General features: G+C 38.1%; 1 protein-coding gene across 1 annotated transcript in view; it reads left to right on the forward strand.

Annotated features, from left to right (window-relative positions):
• Nucleotides 1-20,432, forward strand: part of LOC112106592 (disks large homolog 5) — a 205,559-nt gene that overhangs the window by 176,142 nt on the left and 8,985 nt on the right. Inside the window, exons 19-31 of the mRNA XM_026653756.2 lie at nucleotides 1,373-1,494; nucleotides 2,676-2,765; nucleotides 4,175-4,343; nucleotides 7,303-7,465; nucleotides 8,637-8,770; nucleotides 10,896-11,060; nucleotides 11,403-11,586; nucleotides 14,337-14,485; nucleotides 14,895-15,065; nucleotides 16,322-16,518; nucleotides 16,997-17,140; nucleotides 17,368-17,495; nucleotides 18,411-18,520. Coding sequence (XP_026509541.1) covers nucleotides 1,373-1,494; nucleotides 2,676-2,765; nucleotides 4,175-4,343; nucleotides 7,303-7,465; nucleotides 8,637-8,770; nucleotides 10,896-11,060; nucleotides 11,403-11,586; nucleotides 14,337-14,485; nucleotides 14,895-15,065; nucleotides 16,322-16,518; nucleotides 16,997-17,140; nucleotides 17,368-17,495; nucleotides 18,411-18,520 — 1,926 coding nt within the window. The remainder of the gene's footprint in view (nucleotides 1-1,372; nucleotides 1,495-2,675; nucleotides 2,766-4,174; nucleotides 4,344-7,302; nucleotides 7,466-8,636; nucleotides 8,771-10,895; nucleotides 11,061-11,402; nucleotides 11,587-14,336; nucleotides 14,486-14,894; nucleotides 15,066-16,321; nucleotides 16,519-16,996; nucleotides 17,141-17,367; nucleotides 17,496-18,410; nucleotides 18,521-20,432) is intronic.

Genomic DNA, 20,432 nt, shown 5'->3' on the forward strand with positions numbered 1-20,432 from the left:
GATCTTTAATATATTTATAAATAAAATCAATAAGAGAAAACTGTTTCTTGCTGTGCACTTTGGTCCACACAGAGGCGAACACTATACTATTGCAGCATAATGTAAAATAATAGTTCTGTTACACCTTTTATCCGAGAATCTCAAAGCACTTTACAAACATGATGTAAAGGCAGTGACTTCTTCCCATGTAATGTTACTATGGCCTTCCCTGAGAAAGCCCTGCAACTTTGGCTTGGACTCTTTTGCCTGAAAATGATTTACTTTGAAAGTAAAGGAGAAAGTGACTGCAAAGTCTGTAGAAAATTCAGCCGCTCTTTGAGATAAAGGTAATTAAAAACTTACCCTGATCTGAAACGTTGACTGATGTTTTGTTGTCTCCCACTGGCTCAACTCTTTGATCCATTTGGAATTTCCATAGTTAAATGGCTTTGAAATTTTGAACCCTACCTATATTTGAAGACAATAAATTACAATTGAGCAAATTTATGAAGTTATTGTGGATTTTTTGGGCCCAACTCTGCTCTCATTGGCAAAGTCAGAGATCAAACTCAATTCCTGCTTCCCTACTTTAATTATTAAACCAACACCTTGTTCATGAATAGGTTATATTAGTATATATTTTGCAAATATTTAAAATTGTACCCATAAGCTTACTAGAAAAAGATTGAATTTATCATGAAGTACATATTCTGTAGAAAGCTTAGGGAGCTGAATTAAAGCCCATAGAAATGATTTCTGTTGAACTGTGAGTCAGTGCACCGTCTATATAAGAATCTGATATATGAACACTGAACTCTGACTTCCAACTAAGTAATAATCTATTAGCATATTTCATGAAGAGCAGATATGTTTCTCATAATATACATAACTCAGTCTCAAGAACAATTTTTGGAGATTGCAGTCTATGTGGTGTATGGTAATATGCTAGGTAGCTGATAGTCACATTGGCAAACATTTATTCAGTGTTATGTCAGGAAGTCCTATGTATGTATTGTCTGGGACTGGCTTGTACAAATATCTTCTCAAAACAAAATGTTTTCTCTGGGACTGAATAATAAAGTATCTTTATTGTGCTTCAATGTGCTTCTTAGGAAATACTTTGTAGAATACAGCTGTCTATGGCTCAGCGATTTTAAGGATGTATTGCAGTGAAGTTAATGGATTAAATTGCTGTCCAAATAGTATTAGAGAATTAAAGCAAAGTAGCAATGGCACTGAGTTACAACGTGCTGCTGTAGACACACTTTTCAGGTAGTCTTTCACTGCTCGGTGGGGTTGGGTTTCTTCCTGTTCCTCTTGTTGGCTGGGGTAATGTTAGTTTTGAAGAGATTGTTTTTTGAAGACACTATAACCTACTTTTGTTTTGATGCAGTGCTCAGCACCAAGGTCGCCTGAGTTTGGACCTAAGTCACAAACACTCCAGTGATTATTCTGAAAACTCACGGACGAGAGCATCACATGGTTCAAATTCATTACCATCCAGTGCAAGACTTGGTAATTAGCATTTCAAATTTGTTCGTGCAAAGTATTCTGTTTACATCTAAGACAAAGCAGAGAAAATTCCACCCTACTCAAAGCATCTTTCAGGGATCCTTCATAGCCGTCAGAACCTTAAGGGCCCATTATTTTTCCTTGCTTCAAGTTCCTGGCACTTACAATTTAAGCTTCCATTCTCCTTAGTGAAAAGATTTGGGTGAAACCCCTTTTACAACCTGTCTGCCTCTCCTTAGTATGTCACAGCTGAGTGTTGCAAGACACTCCTTTCAGCAGCTGTTGCTGCATGGAAGGCAATTGTGTGATGACTGTTGTCAGCAGGTAGAAGGATTTCGCAAATATAATGTTGAGATTCAGAGGTGGGATGGGAAGGGAGAAAGGAGGTAGCTCCAGAAGGAAGGCATAGATGTTAGCACTGATCAAATACTTAGGTAAGCCCTACACAAGTATTACATTGTGGGAAGATAACAAAGTGTGTTAAATTGTTTTATGTCCACCTTAGACAGTTCTGATATTTACATTTGGGTCTGTATCTATTCCAGCAGAACTTAAATATATGCACACTTCATGGCAGTAGTCTTTAACATTACATAGACCTTTTAATTCTGAAATATTTTAAAAAACTGTATAAATAAGAATCTTATGATCCATCACTGAAATACATCTACCTCTATGGCAGAACATGGCAGCTTTTCAGCAGAACAACAAAAACTATATGTCAGTTTAGGACAGGAAGTGAAATATCTTATCCATTGAAACTAGTGTAGGTAATTGGAATACAATTGAACTCTTTCAAAATGTGCCAGTGGAAGTTCAATGATCACAGGTGATCAGGACCTGTCTTATATCTCAGTCATGTAAATTGGCCAAAAAATATTTTAAAGAGTTCTTTGGTGCCCAAATAAGTATTAGATAGCTCAGTCATTTTGTAGCACTCAGTAATGGGTACATTTAAGCAATGCCATAGCTGTACTAGCTGTTTGAACTAGGCAGTTTGCCAGCCATGAAAGTGGGATTATAAAGGGAATTTTTTGGTAAGGCCTTGATTCTGCTGGGAGAACTGGACTCTTGCACCCACATAGAGATCACTTAGCTTGTCTTTAGAATCAGAGCCTAAATGTGTGTTATCTGTTTGCATTTACATATGTCATAAACTGTGACATTTTCTTGTTATAAAATAGGTTCTTCCAGCAACTTGCAGTACAGGACGGAAAGAATTAAGATCCCTTTAACCCCAAGGTATCCAAGGTCCATCATTGGCTCCGACAGGGGTAAAATCTTCTATTCTCAACATTTTATTTGTTGCCAATCCCCAGCATTAAAAATTCACGAGTCTGGTCCCCAAAAGATTGTTTTAAAAATTATACGATTTTAAAATTATTTTTTCAAGGATTTTCTCATAACTATAAGGAGTAGAAAGTTCCTTTTTACTTTTCCAAATGAAAGCACTTGATTCCAGGAGCTGGAGCTTCTCGGAAAACATCCGTTATCACAAGTCTCCTCATAAAATACCATGTGTCAACACAGAACTCTGTAAGAGTTCTAGTCCCATATGAAGTCATTTCCTAATTTTATAATAGTGGTGAAATGACTCCATAAAAGGTGTATTTTGTTAGCTCTAAAACACTGTATTCTTTGGCAAATTGAAGTCTTTCTAAACAGGATGTGAATTTAAGGTTTAAAGGATTTTCCATATTAATATTTTGCTTATATAAAGCATTCTTCGTCAGAGAACTTAAACATTTTACAAATATTTATTGAATTATTGGAAATATATAGAACGGTACAAATTATTTTCAGCAAACAATATGAACTGTACTGCAGAACAGATTTTTTTAATTTTTCAGAGAATATTTTACACAAGTAGAGTTCAGTCTGTAAATTGCTTGAAAGTTCTTGACTGACATTATTGCTTTGAGTATTCTGTATCCTTAATTAAAAATTAAAGATGCTTTAATTGGACATATATAGGTCATATGTTATGTTACTGTACCCTGACTGAAGGAACGTAGCTCTTATAAACAAGTTTCTTTTGTTATTACTAACATCAAATTTACTTCCTGCAACATTCCCTGATGCAGCAAATGATTGATCTGAACAAGCTGACGAGCAAGAATGTTCAGTCTAATATTCCTGGATAGAAAAAATACAGTCAAAGCAAATGTATTTAAAACTGTAGATCTTCACAAATAATTTTTTGCAGCATTTGACCTAAAGGCTATGTGCATGGACTTGTGCTGCTTAAGCTCTGTTGTTGTTTTGAAATGTTTCATAAGGCATTGTATAGCCAGAATCCAGGAGAGTGGATAAGGATCCTTTGAGACTGTCCCTAACATTCAGATCTTTATTTCATTTTTTCCTAGATTTTCTTTTTCATTATTATGTCAGGACTTTCCATTACTCATGTGCATTTATATATTCATTTGAAGGAGCTTGCCCATGGTCGGTTCTCACTGTTACAGTTTCAAGCCAGTGCTCTCAATTTCTAGAGCAGTAAAATCAACTCACATTTGAAAAGATATTGCATGTGTAAATATCTTCTCATGCTTATGTAAACTGTGCATCACATTTGTATTATTGGTGTGCATGTCTTTTAATGTCTTTTCAGATTCCTCCATTTTAAGACATTTACAATAAGCACTACATACAAAAACTGAATCCCTTTATTTTATTATTACAGGTTCACTGTCACATTCTGAATGTAGCAGTCCCAGCCTGATAACCCCTCCACAATCACCACTGAACCTGGAAACGTCTTCTTTTGCCAGCAGCCAGTCACAGAACTCGCTTTCTACATTACCTAGGATTTCTGTTAGCCCGGTATCAATTGGAGAGCGTAGAAAAGATAGGTAAGGTGATAGTTGTCGTCATCTTTCATACAGATACACCTCTACCCCGATATAACACGAATTCTGATATAATGCGGTAAAGCAGTGCTCTGGGGGGGGGGGGCAGGGCTGCGCACTCCGGCGGATCAAAGCAAGTTCGATATAATGCGGTTTCACCTATAATGCGGTAAGATTTTTTGGCTCTTGAGGACAGCGTTATATCGAGGTAGAGGTGTATACCTACGATAATCTTGTCTGATAGTTTATTAGAGTGAAGAAGTGTAAACAATTGGCTGTGCAAAATCAGGAGTATATTATACGTGTTGCGGTGTACTTTAAGTCCTGTTACTCTTTTTTTAAATTATTATTATGTATGTGTTGTGAAAGAAGCTTGTGTAACATATTCTTCCTTCAGAAGTTATAGGGTAGTGTTAAAGCTTCCAGAAACTCTGAGACTGATGTGAGCAGTAGGGTATCTTCTGTTAGATTAATGGTTTCACCAAACAGGTACAGCTCCTAAACTGGACTGCTTCTCCTCCTGGTAGGCTTGCTCAGATGTCGGTCCCTGGTGGAATCTTTTCACTAGGAGTCAAAAGAAAATGAAGACCCTATAAATAGTTTGTGGTTAATGCTAAACTTTTTAACGTGACTGGCCGCCAGGCCTAACTCTCTCATTTACACTTGCTGTGTAAATTGGCAGATTTGGCAGATTCAGTCCAAGCAGATCTCTTCAACAAGATTTAAATTCAGGACCATGGCCCTGATCCTGCAAACATGTTTGTACATGGTTAACTTTACTACAATGAGTAGTTCCAATGATTTTAATTGGATTATTCACAGTCGTAAGGTTAAGTGCTGAGTGTTTGCAGGTTTGGAGCCTAAGTAAGATGTTGGGTTTTTAATATAATATAGGTTTTCGTTGATGTCACATCCCTGTTTCTTATAATGCACATTCAGCTTGTGCTAATTAATTTTGGACTTCTGCTTTTACTTTTATTGTACAAGTACTACCTCTGCATTTGTCAGCATTTACATAAACTCAGAATATCAAACAACAAACCATGGACTCTAAGGGCCAGATTTGTATTTATATTAAGGCCTCTTTACACCATTTTGGCAGAATAAAGAAACTTTGATGTGGAAGTAAATTACATTTATATGCACTTTAAGACCCCTGATTGTATAAATAGCAACCTGGCCCTCAAAATGTAAATAATCCAATCACAAGGGCATTCTATATAATAATACTAAAATAATTCTTAAATCTTACATGAAATTTTATCAGGTTTCATCACGGGATAATTGAAGATATTTCAGCAATTTTTATTCCACTACGTGTATATTGTACTGTACATTGCTGTTTTGAAAGTCACTGTAGAAAGCACATTGTGGAGCTTTATTTATTAATTCACCCTAATTATCACAACTGTATTCAGTTTTCAAGTAAAAAGATGCTTTCTGCTAATGGTCAGCCCTGCAGGCTTACCATTGAATCTGAAGATCAAGCAGGGTTTTTCCCCTTCTTGCACATAACTAATAGAGAGAGCGTTTTGGCAGCACAAATGATGAGTTCAGTGAAACCTGTGTAATCTCATATTCCTGTCAATGGGGCTACGCAGGTGTAAGTGCTTGGAACTTAGCCCTGGTCTACACTGAATAACGTAGCTGAAGTCGACGTACTTAGATCGACTTACCATGGTGTCTTCACTACGGTGAGTCGACTGCTGCCGCTCCCCTGTCGACTCTGCCTGTGCCTCTTGCCAAGCTGGAGTACAGGAGTCGACGGGAGAGCGCTCGGGGATTGATTTATCGCGTCTAGACTACCGGCTGGTAGTGAAGACATACCCTTAATAAAGAATTCTGTTGATGATGTACAAGCAAGAGTAAAATCCTGCTCACTTTTCGCCATTTTGGATTTGCTGGGCACCACATGAAAAATTATAGGTGCCAGGCAGTAGTGATTTGTTCTGCCTTTTGGAGTAAGGAGTAGAAATTACATCTTCTGCTGGGAGACTCATAGACTCTTACCTTACCTTAACTAACATTCTATAACACTCTGCTATTCAACAAGAAACAGATATACAAATCAGATTAAGAGTACTGTAAATGGAGGAAATGATCAGAAGAAACTGCACCAGGCTTTCCTTCTAAAATAATGTGTATAGATTATTCTCTCATTATATGTATTAGTGTCTGTTACTATTGTGTGTCTAAGTGTTCTTCTCTTCTCAAATCTTCTGCATCTTTCAGATATCTCTTCCGTAATAGGTCTTTTCTGAGAATCCCTCTGGCTCCTAGGCCTAGGTTCTCATCACTAAGGAGTTTGAGGTTGGCCTGATATAAGGTTGTCCTTCTCAAGCAGCATTGCGCACCTTGTGCTATTTTACATGTTTGGATAATTTCCCTCAAGGAGAATTTGCATGGTAATTGTAATGCTACCATGCAAACTGCTGTCTTAAAGCTTGAGTTTGCAACTGCTTAATTTTCATTACTAATTTGCGTTTCCCTGCGTACAAGTATAAAACTGATATTGTGTATTGGCTTCTCTTGTTCACCACCTTATTATTTACAATGTTTATTTTCACTGGATATTAAGACTCCCAGCATTTATAAACTGTAAGGCACCTTTCTAGAATATGGTTTGTAAATTGCATATTATATATAGTGGTTTACTTTTATATAATATGGATGTGGAGGTTTATTTCCTACCTATTTCACCATCATAGTATTTATAATTCACGTTTGCCATATCTTTTTTTGTGAAGTCATGTATCTAGAATTGTGTATCTGATATACATTTAGTTCCACCACTGTACATTGCATGGTGTTTAAGGAATGCGTAGGCCGTTTAGAGTATTTTTAGTAGCTTTTTAAACCAGTCTTAATATTCCACTTCAGATACATAGTGCATGTCGCTTTTAAATATTATGCTTCAAGTGCCATTTTGTCAAAATCAATTTTTAACAATTTCCTCTTAAAGGCCGTACATGGAAGAACCACGCCATGTTAAAGTGCAAAAGGGTTCTGAGCCCCTAGGGATTTCCATTGTGAGTGGAGAAAACGGTGGGATATTTGTGTCTAAAGTAACTGGTGGGAGCATTGCCCATCAAGCTGGCCTTGAATATGGTGATCAGTTACTGGAGGTAATTTTGTTTGCTTAACATTTCTACTACTTAGTAAACAAATGCAGTTGTGTGAGTATAAAATTAATGCACAATATCTTGTGAATGAGAACCTGTCTCTCAAAATATAAATTATTCAATAACAGGGATACTCTAGATCATCATACTAAAATAATAATTCTCTAATTCTATAAGAAGTTTCATCACAAATTATTCATCAGTTTTTACTTCACTAAGGGCAGGTCTACACTAACCCCCCAAGTCAAACTAAGGTACGCAACTTCAGCTACGTGAATAACGTAGCTGAAGTTCGAAGTACCTTAGTTCGAACTTATCTCGGTCCACACGCGGCAGGCAGGCTCCCAAGTCGACTCCGCGGTACTCCTCTCGCCGAGCAGGAGTACCGCAGTCGACGGCGAGCACTTCCTGGTTTGACTTATCGCGTCCAGACAAGACGCGATAAGTCGAACCCAGAAGTTCGATCGCTCGCCGCCGAACTACCGGGTAAGTGTAGACCTACCCTAAGTGTGTCTTTATAAAGGATAATGCTGCCTTGAACGTTGCTGTGTAGAAGGCACAAGTCTGCTGCTGCAGTATTTGTGGAAGATAGATGTACCTGAAGCAAAATCATGGAGCCAGAAAACCAGAAACCTGGTGTTTGAAATTCATAGCTGGATCCAGAGTTTGTGTCTTGAACCCATCGGTACTTAAAATCATTCATCATTAGGGTTGCCAATTTTGGTTGGATGTATTCCTGAAGATTTCATTACATGACATAATCTTTAATTCCTGGAGACTCCAGGCCAATCCAATCATGGTGTAACATGAACTAGCAAATATTCAAACAAAAACCAACTTTCGGTGCTATTTCGCAATCTTTGCAGTACTTCAATAGAATGCTATCTGTCATCCAAAAAGAAAAGCATTTCAGGATTGTCATCAAGTTGTCAAATTTTAAAGTTGCATTGATTCCTCCAAAGGAGTAATTAAATAGTAAAAGAAAGATCAATAGTTCTATAGCTGCTCTTTCTCCCCCTTCTTCAGACAACCATCTCGCAGCACTCCCACAGATTGAGAGACTCGTGTTTCAGAAAGCAGTATCAGCAAATCAGGATGCTGCAAGTTCTATAATGATTTTGCTGGGTTTTCTTTGAAAATTGGATGTCTAATGTCTTATATTTATTCATTCTAGTTCAATGGAATAAATCTGAGAAATGCTACAGAGCAGCAGGCTCGACTGATCATTGGACAGCAATGTGACACTATTACTATTCTGGCTCAGTACAACCCACATATGTATCAACTTGGCAATCACTCACGATCGAGGTAAAAGTTAGCTAGACCTTGAAAATGCTATTGTCTGGTCTGTGTCATTTATCAAGATATTTAAAACATTCTAAACTGAGACTAACTAAAGATGTTTTGATTAAAAAAAAAAAGAGTGCTTAGAAAAAACAAAACAAGGTGAATAGCATCCATTTTAAAACCAAGGCATTTGTTTTATTTATTTTTTTTAAGACTAAACAAGGAAAAATTAACTTTTCAGAAACATGAAACTACAAACAAGTAATCACACATTGGTTTACTGTAGGAGCACTAGTAGCATTGACACTTTGTCAAAAGAGTACTGAATTTTCTCAGAGATGTGGGGGGAAGAACCTACTGGCCTTTGAAAAGGGGACTCTTTTATCTAAAGTATACCGGACTACATATCAAAAAATAAGGGTTTGTTTCTGTAAGAATCCACTTGGATCTTTAGAAACAGGCTGATTCAAGCAAAAAAGGGGGAAGGCAGAAAATCTACCCTCTGGAGAAGCTACCTGGACATTCACAGAGGTGAACTGTAGTGTTCTTAAGAGGAAAAAAACAAGTTAATGACACTCTCAATATTTAAGCAGCCACATTCCTTGGTCAGCTTTAGTTGTTACTGTTGTCCTCTGCTTGTAGCAGGCGTGTACTGTGATAAGCTCAGGCCTTGTCTACACTACAGGGAAAAGTCGATCTAAGCTACGCAATTTGAGTTACATGAATAGCATAACTCAAGTCGATGTAGCTTAGATCTACTTACCGCAGGGTCCACACTATGCTTCCCGTACTCTTCTCGATCCAGTGGAGTACAGGAGTCGATGGGAGAGCGATCTAGGGTCAATTTAGTGGGTCTTCACTAGACCCGCTAAATCGACTGACCACCGATGCATCGCTTGCCGCGCGTCAATCCCCTGGTAAATGTAGACAAGCCCTCAGTATAAATGCTAGGTAGGTAACTATACACAGCTGCTGGGAGTGACTCTTGCAGCCTCAGTCAGCAGACTCAGGCTAGCAGGGCTTGGGCTCGCACGCTAAAAATAGCTGTGTAGATGTTGCTATGACATTTGGGGTCAGGCTCTCAAGCCCCGCTCCCACCCCTCCCCCACACACACCTTCCGTAGGCATCAGAGCCCAAGATTCAGCCCGATCTGGAACATCTGCATTCCTATTTTTAGTACCCTAGCGTGAGACCCACAAAATAGTAATAGTGACCCCGACTGTGAGACTCACTCCCAGCAGCTGTGTAGACATACCCACGGAGTCCTGATTTTCAGTTCTTGGCAGGTAAGGAAAGCAGAAACTGATTTGCAAATAGTATTTTGTTTGTAATTTTTAAATGTGCCCTTTAGAGCTTCCATAAGTACCATGTCGCATGTTGAGTTCTACATGTCCATTTACAGTTACCAAAACTGCAAATCGCTTTTTTATATGCAGATAATACATTTCAAGACACTGCAGCAGCCTTTAAGGAGGCCTGGTGAAGGTGCAGCCCTGTCTGATTTGGGATCTTAAGCAGCTCTTAGTATTTTTATAAAAACTTTTAACCTTTTACATGTCAGAGGATTCCCAAAAAAGTATTTGAAAACCAATCCCACTTCAGTTAAACTACTAATAGTCTTTTGAGACATGATCACACTTAAAACTCAACTGTCTCTTTCACTTTCATAATGTTCATTATGACAATGCTTGCATTTCCATGAGGCTATTGGGATTTCTTAAATGATATTCCCAGTATAGACATGAAAAGACATTCCCAGGGCATTTCCAAATAATTTAATTCTGATTATTTATTCAGAAATAGCAATAAAAAGCAAAAATATACTAGTGAGGAGTATAGTTCCCTGTAGAAACCAAGGACCTAACTGGGAGGTCTGCACAGAGAAGTCTTTCAGAACAGAACCCAAAGACATTAGCTATAACGCTAATGCAAGTTTGCCTAGAAATAAATTTAGAAGGCTTATACTGATTGCACTATTTTGAGATTTCTCAGTTGATTTCAACTTGATTATAGCCCAGATTGAGATTCCAGGGAAACCAGTATCTGAATGATTAATGTTCCTTGATGTCTGAAGTTAGTTTTGGTATTTGTTGAACTGTTAACATTTATCAATGTGTTTTACACCCTCTCTTGCTCTCTGTTTAGTTCTCGCTTAGAACCAGTGAGCAATCATTCCACTCCTCAAGGCAGTGGAGCTGCAACCCCTGACAATCATTCCATAATAGATACTGTGAGTGAACAGGATGAAGGAACAATGACACCTCCATCCAAACAAACCACACCTACAACTAGTCCCCGGAATTCCATGAGGTAAATAGTCTGACCACGTCATTTTCTGGTTTCCAAAAGTGAGGGGAGGACAAGACATAAAATGAAACGTGCTTCCTAGAGTGCACTGACATTTTTCAATAGACAGAAGCCTTGAGATAAAACAATTTTCTTGTTTCTTGCAGACCTATTTGAGAAGCACTTCAAATACAAATGTAGCAACAAGATTAGTTTAATTGAGAACAATATAGGAAGCATGAAGTTGAAGTTACGCTGTAGAGATGTAATAAGGAGGCAAATAGACTGCTTTTGTTCAGATGACTAGTTGCACTTGAACTGTAAATGAGAGCAGCTAATACACTGTTTTCAAATTGCTATCAAAAGGGTCCCTGTGGACACAAACAAGAGGACCCCTGAACCAAGAAATGTTGTCATTAAAAAATCCCAAGTGGAGCTTGGAATCCAGATATGTGGTGGAAACCTGCATGGAATATTTGTGTCTGATGTAGAAGATGACAGCCCAGCAAAAGGACCTGATGGACTAGTAACGGGAGACATGATACTTGAGGTAAACTGTGAAGATACAAAATATAGAAGACATATTCCCTTCTAACGTTTCAAATTTTTAAAAAAGCATGTACTTGAGAGCATGCCTGATGGCAGTCCAACAAATTGGTTGTTGCTACTAGATTCCTTACAGCAGAGCACTTTCTGGCAGGTTTGATAGCTACATGCAGTTGCCCATAGGAACTACATTGTTCTCTTTTAGGTTTCTGTCCTAAAGTATTCTTTTCTGCACTTCATGTTAGGCCTTGCTTCCGCTAAGGGCACTCAGCAAAAGTTCCCCCCACTAAGACCAGTTCATTTCCACCAGTGTTAGTAACCCTGGAAAACCTAGTGCAAATGGACAGCCCTCTCAAACGTTAACAATGTCTAAGTGATGGTATGAGAACTCTGAGTCTGTCTGAAACAATAGCTCTGAGATCTGTGAATTGTCCCCATCATTTCAATGGTGTGTTAAGACTTAAGTCTCATAAGCATTTAAATGGAGGGGAGGGATAGCTCAGTGGTTTGAGCATTGGCCTCCTAAACCCAGGGTTGTGAGTTCAATCCTTGAGGGTGCCATTTAGGGAACTGGGGTAAAAATCTGTCTGGGGATTGGTCCTGCTTTGAGCAGGGGGTTGGACTAGATGACCTCCTGAGGTCCCTTCCAACCCTGATATTCTATGATTCTATGAAATACCAACAGGAACTATTTCACAGGTGATCATTTTAGCAGAAATGTGCTTATTTTCCATTGTTGGTTGGAGTGGCAACTGGGTCAGGGTGTTGTGGGGCAACTAGTTGTTGGGAAATGTGAAATGACCATTATCAGAAATTAACCTCTCTTTCAGCCACAGTTTACCTAGTGTAGACGTGGTAAACTGCTTTGAGCCACAGTTAGCACAGTTTCATCTGTCTGCAGTGGGGGTTTGCAGTGGTACAGCCACACAGATGGCTGTAATTAGGACAAACCCTCAGTACAGAGAAGACCTCAGACTGCTCTCAGAGGAGAATCATCCACTTCCCAGAACGAAAACTGTCCCGTGACCTACACTGCACTTACTCCTTGTCAGTACAAAAATCTGCAGCACACTGCAAGAGTAACAACTGCAGCAGCATACAAAAAATTGGATTAGTATGAAAACTCTAAATTGCCCAAAGAACTCTGTGCTGATTGGAACAGACTGTTGAGGAGGGGAAGGAGTACCCCATGATTCTGGGGTCCCTCCCCATAGCTTGGGCCTAATATACCACTGAGAGCGCAGGGCCTTGGTTATAACTCTCACAATTAAATAGTTGGCAATCACTGGCAGTACACGGAGGCTTATCTTTACTAAAGACAGGGAGTTTAGAGTACAAACCACACATAAGCCTGAAGTACCAGTGTTGGTGTACAATGTACTAGGAGTTGAGAATTACTGTTCTAGAGGGTAGTAGGCTCTAGATGGGAAATCTTGAGCCCAGGTTCTGTAGATGGATACAACAGCCCTTATGAACCGCAGGCCCTCTCCTCGTTTCGGGCGGGGCGGGGGGGAGAGTGTGAGAGAAGCAAGAAGAAGGGATGATCCGTGTAACAGAGAAGGTTGGTCGTGCCCTTGTGACCTTGGGCAACCCGTTAATCTTTCTGTGCCTTGTTTTTCCATCTGTGAAATGGGGATATTTCCCTACCAGACAGGGGTGTTGGGAGGATAAATACATTGTTTGTGAGCTGCCCAGATACTACTGTGATGTAATCCATGTGAGTACTTTGGGAGATGTTCCCATTGTACCCGCTTACTCCTGGATACTCGTCCACATGTAGGAGGTGTGCAGGGTTTGTTTTTAAGTTTTACACCTTGATTCAGACCACTTGATCTGCCTAGGAATCCTAAAATAAAAATCATGGACTGAACAGAAACACTGGATTTATGGTTTATTAAAACAATCTGTACCCCACTAACCTCCTCTTTTTGTCCTCTGACTGCAGAGGTGTTAACGCCACTCAACCTTGAATAGTATCTTATAATATGTGCTCACTACTTATGCTAACAATCTGTTCCACCCTGCATTTTGCTGTGACTCTGGGAGTACCTTTCCCAGACCTGAAGAAGAGCTCTGTGTGGCTTGAAAACTTCTCTCTCTCACCAGCTGAAGTTGGTGCAATAAAAGAGATTACAGCCATGTCTACAAGATTATGTATGTACGCATACAGCCAGCGCATTGTGGGATGGCTCCTGAAAGCCATAACAGTTGATATAAGCAACGTACTGTCTACACTGACACTGCTTTGACCAAAGTACATCGACCATGACTCTGTGCTGCTTGGGGAGGTGGTGTTACAATCAGCGTAAAGATGCGTTGACGGCGGGAGCCAAATTTAAGCGACGACGTTTCCATACCTAACACTGTAGTGTAGATCAGGCCTACCTCACCCACCTGGTCTCTCTAGGAATCCTAAATAAGATCTCCTTGGAATCTTGTGATTTTCTGCTTTTGTTTCCGGAACAGCTAAGGGAATATGGTGGCTTTTTCCCTTTTTGTGTATATCCACTGCGTTTTCTTCAGGGATTTTTTAAAAATTCTACTCTCTGTCTCAGTACTGGATATTTTAACTGGTGCCTACACTAGTTTGTATCGTGCTGTGGTGCGTTTTCCTTTTACACACGTACCTGCCATTGGGAGAACCAAACTCCCACTTCACATGCTTCCTCAGGCTCCACTCTAATCCTACAATCTATTAAGACACAACATCAGCTCTGAGACCTCATGAGTTTTGGGTTTTTCTGTATTTTACAGTATGGATCTGTTGATATGCGAAATAAAACAGCTGAGGAAGCCTACCTTGAAATGCTGAAGCCAGGAGAAAATATAAGCGTAAAGACTCAGTACAGACTAGAAGAATTCAACAAGATTAAAGAGTTACCTGGAGATGGATTCTATATCAGGTATTAACATGTCCATTAAATAGCTTAGTGTCTTAACTATTTTGCCAGCAAGAATCACATGTAGCTGCAAATAATTTAAAAGTAAAGGACCATACAAAGCTGCTAGAACAGTATGCTGACCATTGTATGCAAGGGGTCAGAGAGGCAGCAAATCAGTCTTTCGGCTTATGTTGGAAATTCAAAGCACAATGCCCTATCTCAGCTAGCTCTTGATTCTTTGCAATTGCTGAAAGTGTGCAACCTATATCCCAAGTGTAACTGCCTACTTCACTGTGGGTACATGGGCATTTGGAATGTTAGAGACCAACTCCAGTAGAGAGTCATTTATTTTCCTCACTATCTACACGACTTGCTTCACTTGAGATGGTGGAGCTTCATTTATAGAGTCTATTTATGTCTCTCTTTGCAGAGCACTTTATGATCGGCTGGCAGAGGTGGAGCAGGATTTAAACTTTAAGAAGGATGACATTTTGTATGTTGATGATACTCTACCACAGGGGAACTTTGGTTGCTGGATGGCTTGGCAGCTGGATGAGAATGCTCAAAAGCTAGAGAGAGGACAGATTCCCAGCAAATATATGTAAGTGACCTCAGTGACAAATTGCTTCTTAAAGTTCCTGAATGATGAGCTATAAACAAAAAAGAACCGGGTTTGAGTCTTCAAAGCTGTGTGATTCCTGTGAGGTATTAGTTTCCTAGAAGTGTTATTTTAGGGGTGGCATGTTTTAATAACATCTAATTAAATAAGATGTTATGTCAAGTCATTTTTAGTGCTGCTAATAGTAACCTCCTAAAAGTGGAAAGGACACACAGTACTGTGCTGTGAAAGAAGATTCAGACAGTAACCTAAGTGACTTTACACAGAAATATCATCTAAACTGGGGGTGTCAAACTCATTTTTAGACAGAGCCACTCGCTTTTGAATTATGATCTGTGTAAACTGAGGACTGTGTACCCAAAACAATCCACTATTACCAAAGGGAAATATTCACCAAGATCAAGGGCAGAATATGATCCTTATTCAGCCATTAAATTTTTAGCTGCTTAGTGCAGTCACATTCAGTATCACTCAGCAGGCAAATAGTCTCACCTTTTAAGATCACTGCTATTTCTGCCCTTCCTTTCTCTCCTTTCATCATAAGAACTCGTAAGCAATTTTTGACAATAGAAGCTATGCTAATGCATAGGATAGCTGTTACATTTTGAAAGCACAGTATAGACATAATTATCCTCACACTGTTCCTGTGAGATAATTAAGAAGGAATTGACCCCATTTTGCAGACAGAAAGATATCTACTGTGTGTACAGTAAGTTTGCTTCCATTTTAAATACAACTGCATGATAGTAATTTTGTGTTGGAATGTTAAACAAAACTAGTCACTTAGTTTGCAGAAACAATAATGGCAATACAATGTGCCTCATCTTATAACCAAAAGTGTGATACCTTCCATTCTGTCTATGTAGGGGGAGATTGACTTTCACTGGGAATTAGGGGCCTAATTACCTTTAAAAATCTCCCCCAAAATTCTCAGCCAGAATTTGTCAAGCTCTTTCTAGCGCTATTATATTTACCCACATTCTAGTGTCCCTGAAGAAAGGCCCAGAAAATCAGACTCAAGATATATAATACATGGGATATATTCTTCCAATGTTGATCAATAGTAGTTTCAGGTTATGGATATTCTGTTGATGCTGCTTGAGATCATTTGGCAATTGCCCTAGACAAGTTTTCCTTAGTGATGATACATTTTTCTTTTCTTTTGTGAAGAATGGCTCTTAAAATCCCTATGTGTTTGTGCTAACCTGAATACAATTATTCAATCCGTTTCACTGTAGGATGGACCAGGAGTTCTATAGGAGACACAGTATGTCTGAGGCTAAAGATGAAAACAGCTCCACTAAGACTTTGTCAGCAGCAGCTCGAAGATCATTCTTTAGAAGAAAACATAAACACAAGCGTAGTGGTTCCAAAGATGGAAAAGATTTACTGGCTCTTGATACAATCAGTACAGACTCCATTCCTTTCTTGGATGGCAAGTGCCTTTGTTATATTTAGTTTTCTTAAGGCTATGAAAAAACATCTGAGAGAAGTGTGGTTTTCTGATTGATCTGCATATAAACTCTGGAGATTTATCTGTGTCCTATGACACTCATTGTTCTCAGGCACCAAACATAGGCATTAAATAACAAGCCAGATCATCATCTCAAATTAGTGCTTGTAGTTTCTTAATTTAAAAAGGAAAATGTCCATCCCCTGATGTATGAATATTAAAATTTAACCTTTTGAGCAGGGTTGAAAAAAAAAAAAAAGCCTTTTGACATTTATGCCACCAGCATGGTTTAAATCCTTTAATTCCATCTTCTCATAACAGGACTACAGGCCCTTTGTCCATTGCCAAAGATTTATGTTCAAACCTTTTGTAATTAGTTGTGTGCCCTTTATTTATCTGAACGATACTGCAAAAAAAATTTTTAATTGTGCATAAGGGACTTTTTTGTTACTCTTTTTAGATTCTGTGAGTCTGGCTTATCAGCGTGTACAGAAAGTGGATTGTACCTCTCCCAGGCCCGTACTCATTCTAGGACCATTACCTGATGCTGTGAAGGACATGCTAGTCAAAGAATCTCCTGGAAAATTTTGCAGATGTCCCCTTGGTAAGTGTACAAGTAATGAGAGCAATTTTGTGTGTTTTGCCATGTAACTTTTATTTGTACTTGTAGAAATAACACAATCATCTGGCCTAACAACTGGATTAAAGGGTAGCACAAAGATTCTAGGAGGGGGAGGAAAAAGCAGGACTGTGAAATTCTATCCTGTAAATCTTGTTCTGTAGTTAAGAAATATAAATGAACGAAGTATCAATTTTTGTTCTCTGAAACAGAAGTGATGAAAGCTTCCCAACAAGCCATCGAACGCGGAGTGAAAGACTGTTTGTTTATAGATTACAAACGAAGGAGTGGACATTTTGATGTGACAACAGTAGCTTCAATAAAGGAGATAACAGAGAAGGTGATTGTCTCTTTATGGTATCTTCTCTTGCTCTCCAGTTCACTGTAAAATTTACAGATAATTATTATATACTGTATTTCCTGAAAAAAATTGTACTAGTGCTGATATTGTTCTGTTTCAAAAGATTACCAAAGAATTGTTCCCAGGGCATTTTCTTCTTGAGAAAAACAAGGTAATTTAATATAAGTGCAGTTACCTTGTTTCATCGTGTCGCTATTTAAAGACTCTTTTATAATCCTAGGTATAGAGAAACTGGTTGTTAGTTATTCTTTAAGTCATCTTAATATTAGTTAAAAAAAGAAATTCTGTGCATTGCATAGTTTGAATTAACTTTTTATTTTTAAAAATATTTGTAAATACTTTGTTTCTTGACACTGCTCAGATTGCATAAAATTTGCCAGTGGATAAACACTGCAAGAAAGAAACCGCTAAACCGACTTTAACAGAATTAAAATGTGTTCTATCAAACCAGATATATACTCTTACTGCTTAAGGAGTAGAGCTGCATATTTGGTCTAGTTAGGAGATATGAAAGACTATTTATTTGTTCTTAAAGACAAAAATGAATGAATACCTAAATCCGTTATCGCAGTAGGTTTGAGATTAATTGAGTCTCAAATATCCTCAAATAAATGCCTGTTCTATTAATAGATTTTTTTGGTACTCTAAATGGGGTTTATTGTTTTATGTATTTTTGTCATCTTAAGGATTGATAAATCCTTTACATACAATGCACTTTGTAGTTACTGCCGCAACATATTTTATGTGTAAAAGGTGTTGAAAATATGCTTAATGGCCTGTCATATAAATGTAAAGCAGAAATTTCATTGAGTTACTGGGGTTTCACTGGGGGATTAATAGGATCCTTGTAAGTTTGCTTATGCTTATGCTTTCTACCCAAATATTTGTTTTTAGGATTGTCATTGTCTATTGGACATTGCTCCTCATGCCATTGAACGGCTCCACAGTGTTCATATCTACCCTATTGTCATCTTCATTCGATACAAAAACGCTAAGCAAATCAAGTAAGTGAGGAATATAGCTTACGGCCACTTGTTTTGTTATACAATAATAGTTTGTATAGTCTGTTTCATTTTAGTATCTCAGAAAACCTTTATAAATGTGAATCAATTAAGTCTTGCAACTGTCTTGTGATAAGTAGGTAGACTTATCACCATGCAACAGAGGGATAAAATGAAGGGACTTCGGTAACTTACCATGTTTTGATATAAAGCATATTAAGTAGTGCTGTTGATGAATCACAGTTAACTCATGTGATTAACTCCAAAAATTAATTGTGATTTAAAAAATAAATTGTGATTAATCGCACTGTTAAACAATAGAATACTAATGTCCATTTATTAAATATTTTGGATGGTTTTTCTACACTTTCAAATATATTGATTTCAGTTACAACACAGAATACGAAGTGTACCATGCTCACTTTATATTATTATTTTTATTACAAATATTTGCACTGTAAAATAAGAAATAGTATTTTTCAGTTCACCACATACAAGTACTGTAGTGCAATCTCTTTATCGCAAAAGTGCAACTTACAAATGTAGATTTTTTTTTTTGTTACATAACTGCATTCAAAAACAAAGCACTGTAAAACTTTAGAGCCTACAAGTCTACTCAGTCCTACTTCTTGTTCTGCCAATCGCTCAGAGAAATAAGTTTGTTTACATTTACGGGAGATAATGCTGCCCGCTTCTTGATTATAATGTCACCTGAAAGTGAGAACAGGCTTTCGCATGGCACTTTTGTAGCTGGCATTGCAAGGTATTTACATGGCAGATATGCTAAGTGTTTGTATGCCCCTTCATGCTTCGGCCACCATTCCAGAGGACATGCTGATGATTCTCGTTAAAAAAAAAAAATGCATTAATTAAATTTATGACTGAACTCCTTGGGGGAGAATGGTATGTTTCCTGGTGTTTTGCCTGCATTCTGCCATATATTTCATGTTATAGAAGTCTCAGATGATGACTCGGCACATGTTCATTTTAAGAACACTTTCACTGCAGATTTGACAAAATGCAAAGAAGGTACCAGTGTGAAATTTCTAAAGATAGGTACAGCACTCGACCCAACGTTTAAGAATCTGAAGTGCCTTCCAAAATCTGTGGAGCATGCTTTCAGAAGTCTTAAAAGCGCAACACTCTGATGCAGAAACTACAGAACCCAAACCACCAAAAAGGAAAATCAACCTTCTGCTGGTGGCATCTGACTCAGGTGATGAAAATGAACACGCATCGGTCCTCACTGCTTTGGATCGTTATCTAGCAGAATCTGTCATCAGCATGGACACGTGTCCTCTGGAATGGTGGTTGAAGCATGAAGGGACATATGAATCTTTAGCGTATTTGGCACATAAATATCTTGCAAAACCGGCTATAACAGTGCCATGCGAACGCCTGTTCTCACTTTCAGGTGACATTGTAAACAAGAAGCAGGCAGCATTATCTCCTGCAAATGTAATCAAACTTGTTTGTCTGAACAATTGGCTGTACAAGAAGTAGGACTGAGTGGACTTTCTAGGCTCTAAAGTTTTACATTGTTTTATTGTTGAATGCAATTATTTTTGGTACATAATTCTACATTTCTAAGTTCAACTTTCATGATAAAGAGATTGCATTACAGTACTTGTATTAGGTGAAGTGAAAAATACTATTTCTTTGGTTTTTTACAATGCAAATATTTGTAATCAAAAATAAATATAAAGTGAGCACTGTACACTTCATATTCTGTGTAGTAATTGAAACCAAAATATTTGAAAATGTAGAAAATATTCAAAAATATTTAAATAATTTTCTATTATTGTTTAACAACGTGATTAATTGTGATTAAACACAATTACTTTTTTAATTGCATGATTAATCACGATTAATTTTTTTAATTGCTTGACAGCCCTAATATTAAGTTATTTGTCTT

Source organism: Terrapene carolina, unplaced genomic scaffold (genome assembly GCF_002925995.2).
Source record: "Terrapene carolina triunguis isolate 2854851 unplaced genomic scaffold, T_m_triunguis-2.0 Scaffold148, whole genome shotgun sequence".
In the NCBI taxonomy this organism is placed as follows: domain Eukaryota; kingdom Metazoa; phylum Chordata; order Testudines; family Emydidae; genus Terrapene; species Terrapene triunguis.